The following is an 11,082-nucleotide window of genomic DNA, read 5'->3' as shown; positions in this document are numbered from 1 at the left end:
GCAACGGCGTACGTTTCCCCTATGGAGAATAACAAACACGTCTGCAGATACAGGAGCTGTACCGAGTCACGCAGAGCCTAAAAGAAGTAGCGGGAGGAGCAGTGGGATTTTTGTTTGTTAGCGTAAAAATTAGGGGCACCCCCCCCCCCCCCGCCAATCACGGGTTAATTACAGAGAGGGAGGCTGGCACAGGCAGAATGAAATACAACAGCTGGACCTTTGGATGCTCATGTGGCGCTAACCTGTCGTCTTGCGTTAAGGAGGATTAGCGGACGTCCCCCTGCACTAACAGGTGTAAATAAGTGTTTTGCCGTGAGGCCGCGGCCCGGGGTGGAGCGGACCCCGCCGGCTGCTGCTGCGTGGCAGTTCGGACGCCGACCGCCGAGGCTTTCTGCTCGAAGGGGCAGGTTCGACTCGGATAACCCGTAGTCAGACGTACGGGCCTGGCGGAGAGCAGAGCGGAAGGCGGCCCCTTCCTTCTCCTCAGGCGCCCCACTGCGCGGCTCTCCGCGGAAGGACGCGGGGCCGGGCCGGCCGCTCGCAGCTCACTCCTGAGGCGGCGCCGCGCGCCCTTCCCGCCGCGGCGGGCGCTCGCGGCGCTGCGCGCCGGGGCGGCGGTTGCTTGCGCGGGGCGGGAGGTCAGCCTTAGGGAGAGAAGACGGGGGCAGGAGCGCGGGGGAGCCCGGGGGACAGGGCAGGGGGATGGCTGGGGCGGGCGACCAGCAGGGGCGTGAGGGAACGGCTGTGGAGGGGCCGGGGGCGGCCGGCGCCGCTCCGCCGTACCCCTCGCGGGCCCTGCGGAGAGCGAGGAGCAGCCTCCGGGAGAGACCTGGTGCCGGTAGAGGGTCGGGCTGGCGCTGCGGGGCTGTGGCGGCCCTGGCCGGGGAGGCGAGGGCTGAGGCAGCCGCGGGCTGCCTGGTGGGGAGGCTAGGGAGGGCTAGGGCGCAGCCTGCGGGCCGGGAGCGTGTGGGGATGAGGAGGTGGGTGCCTGGGGGCTGGCTGCTCAGCCGGTTACTGGTGAGGGGAGCCCAACAGGTTCGCTTTGCTCCTGAGGAGGCGGATGACTGGCCTGAACGCTGAGCCCGTTTCCTGGTTTTGTGTGTAGATATGTCTTTATACTTCACGTATAAAAGACATTATGGGGTGGTCAAGTTGCCAGCAGGCTTGGCCCAGCTGCTTTGGTTGTGTTGGACCCGGTGCCCGTTAGACCTGCTAGTGAGCCCTGGGCTGCAGCTGCCGCCTGGGAGGATGGCTCTGGAAAGCCATGTGCACGCAGGACCACGTTCCTTCACTTAGGCGATTCCCGCGGAGTTCGTTCATCGTTCATTAGGGCCTTATTTTTAGGTTTAGCGGAGGTATTTCTTGTTAAATACTTGTGTGTGCTAAAATGTAGTTTTTAATAAAAGGTGGGAGAGTTGGAAATGCACTGATGGTTATGACTCTAATGCCATGTTGAATTATGTTAGATTACCTGTAAAATGCAGGCACCAATAACAAGGTTTAGCTCATAGTAAATCTAAAGCTAAGGCCTAGCACAACCTTTCGTCTTGCACAACATAGTAATTATTAAGATATTTCCTGCTAGTTGTTACATTGTAGAAATTGTATGGAGCCATACATACACGAATCCAGATATAAAATCATCTGAATTGTAAGATAGAACAAGTGATAGATGAAAGATGAGAAAGTATTTATTTTTCTGTGCTTGCCAGAAAAGCTAAGGAAGATTAGATATGTTGCAGTTGTGTAAACACTATCTAGGTGTGCTGGCTGGAGAGTGACAAATTATGAAACTTGATATTTTTAAATGATTGTATATGACTTATAATTGTTTATTAAAAGGTTATTTACATCATTATATGTGGAGGGAGCAGCTAGTGCCTAATTTCACTAACTCTTATGTTTTTGTCATTCTCTGAATAGAACTGGGATCAGGTCAACCCCTGTTTAATTGCGAATTGAACACCACTGAAAACAGCAAACTCTGTAATTTGATATGTTACAAGTACTTTAGAAAATGAGTTAACTTTTTTATTTTAGCATTAGCAAAATATTATGGATAAGAACTTTCAAGAACAGTTTACAGGAATTATTAAATTTACACCTCCTTTGTACAAACAACGCTACCAGTTCATTAAGGATTTAGTGGGGAAATACAAACCTAAGAAGGTTGGTATGTTTTGTCTTTTTAAGTTATAAATTTGAAAAAAAAGTTAACATTAGGTATCTTAGGAAGACAGAAAATGCCTAGATAACCTGCTGACCTAATTACCAAACAACAGTAGTGGAGGAGCTATTGTTAAAGCTGAATTGCCTTAGCAGACAGTTGATGATCAGGTTTTATTTTTCAGGGGTGCATAAAATTAGTGTTGATTGACGGGAAGAAGGAAAAATCTAAACAAGAAAAATGCCTTAGCCTGTTTTGGAGAGTAGGTGGCATTCTGGTTTTAATTTAATGCTGAGGATTTGGGTCCAAGTTGCTTTCATCATAGTTTGTTTTTGCTTTCCAGAGCTGTTAGTTCTGTATACGGTATCAGGTTTACCTCATCATTCACATGGGTGTTCTCAGATGAGAAGTGACATTAAGAGTGTGGGATTATGTGAGGCTAACTCTCCTCCACTTTCTTAAGGTCTTGTCACCCCCTCCTGTCCCCGTCCCCGTCCCGTCCCCCCCCCCAACATACCGGGGCTCTTGTTTTGATACTCATCTTGAAAAGTTAAATAATTTAAGTAACGTTATGTAGCGTTCGCTCTTTTCTAATATGTCTTCTGTCCCAGCACCTCCTTCCAAAATGTAAAAAGTTGAGAAATACCTCTGTCTTCAGTGTTTAACTCTGAAACAGATGTTAATGTCTTAGGGAGCATGCAAGAAATTGATGAGAAATGCACCTGCAGTGTGCTTGCATAATCACACTTCTAGTAGCTAATAAAAATCTAATCCAGTCTATGAGGTCATGACACTATAATCTGCTTTTAAATAGAACTATTCAGGAGTGTTGCGTCTGTATTTAAAGGTTTGAATTTTCTGATTTAGGATGTGAAGGGGGGGGGGGGGTACACTTTCTGTTTACCCACAGGGTAGAGGTAAGCTGAAGAAACAGTTCAGGATTTTCACACTGAGTACTGAGCTTCAACCTTGACTTAGCCTGAGAAAGAACAGCGCGGTTTGGTTTGTGTACTCACTACCTCTTAAGCTTACAGGAAAGAATATCTATTATATATTTGACTTTGTGGTCTGAATATCCCCAGCCTTCCCCATTTAAACATTAGACTGAGCCTGTAAACTTGTTTTATGGAGATCCTTTGCTGCTGCTAACCTGGCTGCTGGTGAGCCTATTCTCAGTGTTTTGGATGGAGAGTAGGCCAGCGAAAAGCAGTGAATGTGAAAATTGCTACAGCTTTAGTGCTTAAAAATCATACCTTACAGTTATTTGAGGGAACATGCTTTCATGTGGAAGACATTCTCCAGAGTCAATGGGATGTTCTACATGTACTTGTTTAGAGCTGTAATAACAAAAGTTTAATCCATTTAAAACATCTTGTAGGATCTTCGTATACATTTTTTAAAAGAATTTTCAGATCCATGTCTATCCTGCTTGCAACTGTAAATTTTAATTATGATTGTGAAATGCTTTATTTTGTCATTAAAATGTTATTTTGACATAAATATGGAATTTTTATTTTATGAAAGTCTCTGAAATTACTTGGAAATATGCAGCATTTACACATTGTTTAATATCTAATTTACAGGTGGCAGATTTAGGATGTGCTGACTGTACGCTTCTCTGGATGCTGAAATTCTGCAATTGCATTGAAGTATTAGCTGGGCTAGATATCTGTGCAAGTGTAATGAAAGAGAAAATGTAAGCTCTTGCATTGTGTTAATTTAAGGTTTGTGTTTGGCTCAACCTAGTGGCACATTACATCATTTCTTGTCAAGAATTTCAAAATGAAGGTAAATGCAGAAGTACCAGCCTGGCAAATGAAGAGCTATCCATTGTTGTTGTTTGGTTATGTTCCACCTGTGTCTGGGGCCTACTGGGCTGTAGATGCCCATAACATCACCTAATGTAGCAAAGGTCCAAGTCATGGAATGGCCCTGAAGGTGTGTGTGTCTGAGAAATACACTGTTTGTAAAGGTACTGACACTGTATTAGTAGTATCTGTTTATGCTCATACACGACATTACTGTGGTATGCAAATCTGATCTCTTTGAAATGTACATGTAACTCTTAGTCACCGTGGTGGGGACTTCATTCCTGTTAACCTTACCATTTCTAAAAGATTAGCTCAATGTTTTGTCTGGCTTAGAAGGCTCTACAATGTGAAGTTTATGTGATCTTTGAAGCATGGGTCAGACTGGTGAGGAACACCAAAGTTTCTCTCTTGGAAGCTGATTAATACTGTTTCAGTGAATGTGTAGGATCTAGATGCTGACATTATCACTTGCTCTTTCTCAAGAATGAAGAAAAGTAGCCTTTTATTATATCTAATGTTTATTGTGTGTTTTGTCTGATGCAGTATTTCAGAGTGAAATTTGCACATATATTTTAGTTCTCAGTCTGTTTTATTTGGGGGGGAAAAAAGGTTCATATGCTTGCCTAATAACTTCCCCAAAAACCCTGTAAAGCCTGTCTAAGACAGGCTTACTATGTGTCTAGAGTTGAGCTACTATCAGAATTTACAAGCGGCTTTGCAAGTGGCTTGAGAGTATAGTAGACATTTTTGTAAATGTGAAGAACAACTGCTGGATTAACTCCTCTGCTCTTTCTGTCCTATTGTAGATAGTCCTAAAAAGTGTTTGTATTAGAAATTCTTTGTTTATCCCTGTAAAACAGTTAACCTTTTTGAGATTTACAAGGTATCTATGTAGGGTGTTAGCTAGTTCAGTTGCATGCACAATTTATCTTGTCCTAAGGTCCTTTCTGTGACACTGTATTTTTAATACTTTTGTAGGCATAGGTTGTCTCCTCTTCCTGGTGATTATTTGCAACCAGCTGAAAGATCCCTAACTGTTACCTTGCATCATGGTTCAGTTGCCCATAAAGATCCTTGCATGCTTGGTTTTGACTTGGTAACGTGTATTGAACTGTGAGTATTAGGCCAACATACTGTATCTTTCTAAGTTCATTAGGGTTCAGTTTGGCATTTTGTCCATGCTCTAAACAGACTTGATCAAACCTTTCAAGCAGAAGAGTAGCAGAATGTGGCATCTTCTAACTTGTGCTTAAATTAACCATGCTAAGAAATTCAAGTGGTGCTAGCTTGTGGTGGAAAAAGGATATTGATGAAAAAGTACAAAATGCAAGAGGATGTTTTCTCAGACAAAAACCTCTAAGCTGCCACTCAGCCATAGTGCCAGTGCTAATATTGCAGAGCTAGGCTTAAAATTACGAGGTACAGATACACGTTTGGGGTTTTTTTTTTACTGGTTGTAAAGCAGATTGAAATGTAGTAGGGTCTTTTTAAAGACATACATAAACTTATCCTTTACAGAATAGAGCACCTGGAACAATCAGAACTAAAGAAGTTTCCTGAAGTGGTGTTTGGTTTCATGGCTCCAAGCGTAGTTGTGATCAGTACTCCAAATTCTGAATTTAACCCTTTGCTTCCAGGAGTGACATTATTCAGGCATCCAGACCACAAATTTGAATGGAACCGAGCACAGTTTCAAAGCTGGTGAGTTTACTGAACATCGTATACAGACAGCTTTGAGTGTTCAGTAATGTGAGAAAGGAATAGCTAAACATTTTCAGAATGGTTTGTGTACGTGGTTTGGTGTCAGTGGAGTTTCACACCTACTGATTTGGTGAAACATCTCTTTGCTGTTATAATTAAACATGCTCTGTGGGTTTTGCATTTTATGACAGTTGTTAAGTTGGCTTGCTTTTACTGGAACTGCTCTGCAAAAAATACTTAAAACTTTTACTTACCTTACACTTCAAATGCATTAATTGTAATAAAGATATATAAAAAGGAATTAATTAACCTTTTCACATAATACCCTGCTATAGAAATGCTTCATAAAAACCTAAGAAATGTGCTCACTGTGTATGGTGTGTAATCAAAGCACTCAATTAGTCCAGACCTTTCTATAAGAGTATGCAAACAGATTTATCAAATAATCACAGTAGCAGAACACATTGAATCAAGTTAAGGATAGTTTAGTGGATCATTAGCACAATGAAAGATTTTATGCAAAACATACGTACATGGCAGAGGGTTACATGAGATGTATCTTACTCTAATATCAGTAGATGTAATAAAAATGAAATAAAGAGGGAATGGGATATATATCCTGTGATAACATTCGACTGTCGGGCAGTTGTGGAAGAAAATGTATGGTACAGTAAAGGATGCCGTACCTCAATAGCCGACTCTTGGTCAGAAATTGTGTCTTGGAAAACTTGCCCCTTAAATTAGGTTGTTTCTGCCATAGACTTTAAAGTATGCAGTGATTTTTGAGTAGTTTTGCAAAGCTTGAAGCATATATTTTTCTCTAAATGATACTGAAACATGCCTGGATTATTAGCTAAAGGATGAATACCTTAGAAACCATTTATATGACTTAAAGTAAATTTAGATTCTGCTTTTGGATATATGTGAATTAAAAATATTGATACCACTGAAGGAGTGATATTTTCTGAGCTGCAAACATGAGAAAGTCTCTTTACGTTTGTGTTGTGAACTATAAGTATTGCAATACTCTCTAAAATACATGAGATATTAATTTAGTTTACTACTTTTTCATGGAGAATGATGGAAGTAGGTAGTGCCATTTTAGTTCCCTGCCCCATAGCTTTCTTCATGCTGGCTGATGTACAGTACTACAAGATTGGCTTTCATTTAGATGTCACGTACACTGTTGTAACCTTGATTAGGTAGACTTTACTCTTTATACGTTTACAACAAACTTCACTTTTTTTTTTCTATTAACTGGTCTCTTGTGGTTTTGGGGCGTGTATGTTTTTTATGGGTTCTTCTCAATTTTGTTCTCTAAAATTGGTAGTTTTTAGCTCACTTTCAGTGCATTTAAGACAGTGAGTAAGCAACTGTGAACGTGCATATTCTATACAGATATTTTAGAAATAACAGTAATGTTTGGTTGCCTAAATTACCGATACGAAATGATTCAGACTACGGTAGGCATATGATTACAGCTCTGATTCAGCAAGTTTTGACAGTGCTTGTCTTCAAGCATGTGAGTATTATTAGATAAATTATGCTCAAGCATTCACAGGCTCAGGGTCTTGATTCTGTTAGAGAATGCATCTTTATCACATTAAAAGATGAATATTTAGTATGACTGGAATAATTTGTTTTTCTTAGGGCTCTAGAGGCTGCTAGACGCTATGATTACTCAGTGGAATTTACTGGCGTAGGGCATCCACTAACAGGAATGGAGAAAGTTGGGTTTTGTACCCAAATAGGTGTGTTTATTAGAAAATATCCTCAAACCACTGAATCTGCTCAGTCTGAGAAACCCACTGAAGCAGTTTACAAAACGGTAAGTATTGTTTTCTTCCTTTAGGAGGATGAATAAGGAGTAAAATTTTCTATGACCTGCCTGTGAAGGTGTTCTTACTGTGGTCTATTATTGCTAGCCAGTCTTAGCTCTGATTAACACACACCATCAATCAAAAGAGTCTAAGTCCATGATTTGTGTTTCTAATTGTATAAAGACCTTCAACTTTTAGGTTATTTGCTAAATAGCAGTATGGATAATCATTCTTATTTTAACATACTGTTATCCTTAGAATGAAGATTCTCCTTTCTGCCAGGTATACTGTGACACTATTTTTATAATTGTTCCTCTAATCGTTCATTTTTTCATCATGTGGTTGTTGGCACTGACACAGATTTTTCAGATACACTCTGTTAGAAATGCTTTTTATGTATGTTTTGAAGAACTGCATAGTCTTGTCAAATACATTATCAGAAGGAAGGCATTTCCCAGAAATCGGCTTGACAGGACCTGTTTTGTGTGGTTTGCCTTACTCAGTAGCATTTGATGTTACACCTTAATCTCAGTGTTTTCAGGTAGCCAATTCTGTTTTTTGCAGAGGCATGGGATCTTGCCAAGTACCCCATTCTCCAGTGGTGCACATCAAACCTTTTTGGTTTTTAGCACTAAATGGCTTTCACTTTAGATAGCATCAGATAATTTTTTTTTTTTAAAGTACTCTGCTGTGTGCTGCAGTGTGTCACACTGACAAAGCCTAATGCATCAAAGTGCCATGTGGTATAAATCAAAGGACGTGTTTTTCCAGAGGTAACTTGAAGTAATAATGCAAAAAGGGAAATATATCGGGGGGGGGAGGGGGGGGGGGTGTTCAATCTTATGAGGCCTTAAATTACATGTTTCAGTGAACATATTCTAATATTTCACTTTTTTGTTTAAAGATACATATGTATCTGTTATGGTTTAACCTCAGTCAGCAACTGAGCACCACACAGCTGCTCGCTCACTGTCCCCCCCACCCCCGGTGGGATGGGGGAGAGAATCGGAAGAGTAGAAGTGAGAAAAACTCGTGGGTTGAGATAAAAACAGTTTAATAATTGAAATAAAATAATAATATACAAACCAAGTGATGCACAGTGCAGTTGCTCACCACCCACCAACCGATGCCCAGCCAGTCCCCGAGCAGCGGCCCCCCCGACCAGCTTTCCCCAGTTTATGTACTGAGCGTGACGTCCCATGGTATGGAATGTCCCTCTGGCCAGTTTGGGTCAGCTGTCCTGGCTGTGCCCCCTCCCAGCTTCTTGTGCACCTCCAGCCTCCTCAGTCGGGAGAGCATGGGGAGCTGAAATGTCCTTGACTAGTGCAAGCACTGCTCAGCAACAACTAAAACATCGGTGTGTTATCAACACTGTTCTCATCCTAAATCCAAAACACAGCACTGTACCAGCTGCTAGGAAGGAAATTAACTCTATCCCTGCCAAAACCAGGACAGTATCTTCAAGTGACTTGTGACCTGAAGTGAAACGTAAAGAAGAAATGTTTTACGCTGAGGGTGGTGAAGCGCTGGCACAGGTTGCCCAGAGAGGTGGTGGATGCCCCATCCCTGGAAACATTCCAGGTCAGGTTGGACGGGGCTCTGAGCAACCTGATCTAGTTGAAGATGTCCCTGCCCACGGCAGGGGGGTTGGACTAGATGACCTTGAGAGGTCCCTTCCAACCCAAACTCTTCTATGATTATGGGGAATGTCTTTTGTAGTTTCCAAGCTATAAAGACATTCTATACATCTGAAATTTCACCTGTCATCTACTGCCCTTAATAGAATCGTGAAGTGCTCTTTAATGCTCAGCAAACTTGGAAATATGTCTAGGTGACTGACATGTACTAGAAATGGCTTTCATTATCTTCTGTTACAGGGTCATTATGGAGGGAGTTTTGACATCAGTATCCTTTGAGTTTAAGCAAAAGTGTTATATCTTAACTGTTTCTTATCAAACCTGGACTATCAAATTAATTTTTATTTTATTATGTAACTAATTTATGGGAATAAATCAACATTTCAAGCTGTAATCAGAAAGTAAGAAGAAATAGTTATAGATTGTGGAACTTCAGCGGTAGTGTGTTGGCATAAAACACTTCCTAGTAAACTAGTGGGAATGAGATTGCTTGCCTAGTTTCCTTAATTGCCTTGGAGTATAGCTCAGTGTATAACACACTACAAGTTCACGTATTTTGATGTCACAATTTATTTTTTAGCATTCTCGGCATCTCGACATATTTAATGTTTTACTCTGAAAACAGAGTGAAAGACATAGCTGCAGTCCCGGTTTCCAGATGACAGTTCAGAAGTAGTTTAGAATCTATGTAGCTGTGGAACTGTCACCAGAGCCTCATGATGAGTAATGTGGAAAGTAAGAGAATGATTAAAAAGAACTAAAGAATTGCGGGGCTTCACCTTGCCTGATCTACAAGTATACCTTGCAGATATAAGCCTGACTTTTTTTTTTAAGTTCTGTTAATTATCTAATTGCCACTGTAGTTGTAATACATAAAATTAACTCATACTGCCTAGTTTTTCTGTTATCTGAAAATGTTTGAAGTAATAAGCAAAACAGGATTGAATCAAAAATTATGTTCACATCTTAGAAGCTCTTTTTGACAAGCAAATGTTAAAATCTGAGCCTCTGATAATGATAAACTTTTTTTGTGTTCTTGTATGTTGTAAAGGTCTTCAAAGCAGTGTATCCAAGTCTTAAAGATGAGAAGTACTTGCAGAATGCAGTGGTCAGTGAAGTTATTTTCACAGCACAAATCATTAAGCAAAGTCTGCTGGACCGTTTAATGTCAGAACATGAGGAGTATAATGATGATCCTACTGAGAGAAAATCCAAATTCCAACCTTCAATGAACTGTTTTTCAGAAGATCTTGGAAAACCACTTGTTGAAAAAAGCATGGAACCATTTGTCAATGGAAATGTGGTTTATATACCTCTTACAACAATCCTTTCTTTTCCCAAAGTGAATCGACTTTGTGGTACCTTTGAGAAGTTACGCAAGCTTATTGCTGGCAAGGTCACACTGAGCAGCGATGGTTCTGCTGTGATGTTCGATACCGAACATGAAAATGAAGAGAATTAGATCCCGGTTTCTCATACAAAGTTCAGTTAAAGTAATGAAAGTATTTTTTAGTAGCTGCCAAATGGTGTGTTCTGTACGCTAACTAGAACCACAAAATCTTTTCTAAACCTTCCAGTATTTATCCATCAGCACCTCTCATTTAGTGAAGATGAGTGCTTCTGACAAAGATCGCAGTAACTCGTAGGGTTTTGAAGTAGAGTATCAGGGGCTAAAAGGAAAGAATTAATTCCAGCGAAGAAAAACTTTTAAGTATTTGTTTGTTTTCTATTACCATATTGTGGCTATCATGACTAGATTCTTTTTGGTAATCTTCTGTTAGCTCCAAGGATAGTTGATGATAACACAGAACTAGGTGGTTGTGCTGAATGATATGAGTCAGACATAGGTTTAGGACAAGTTTTTCTCTTAATAGAATAATATTTATAGATGCCTTTTTCAAGATGAGCACGAACTCGGCCTTTGTGAAAACCAAATATTGTTCCAG

The 11,082-nt window shown here is 40.8% G+C and overlaps 1 protein-coding gene across 1 annotated transcript; it reads left to right on the top strand.

Moving 5' to 3' along the window:
* Nucleotides 1-2,055: 2,055 nt before the first annotated feature.
* Nucleotides 2,056-10,598, top strand: HENMT1 (HEN methyltransferase 1). Its single transcript, XM_076338274.1, has 6 exons — nt 2,056-2,169; nt 3,751-3,863; nt 4,957-5,091; nt 5,497-5,679; nt 7,330-7,507; nt 10,188-10,598. The coding sequence occupies exons 1-6, from the start codon at nt 2,056-2,058 to the stop codon at nt 10,596-10,598; spliced, it is 1,134 nt and encodes a 377-aa protein (XP_076194389.1).
* The last annotated feature ends 484 nt before the right edge of the window (nt 10,599-11,082 follow it).

Source organism: Aptenodytes patagonicus, chromosome 5 (assembly GCF_965638725.1).
Source record: "Aptenodytes patagonicus chromosome 5, bAptPat1.pri.cur, whole genome shotgun sequence".
NCBI lineage: Eukaryota > Metazoa > Chordata > Aves > Sphenisciformes > Spheniscidae > Aptenodytes > Aptenodytes patagonicus.
Note: the sequence above shows the minus strand (reverse complement) of the source record. Positions and strands in the feature narration are given on the sequence as shown.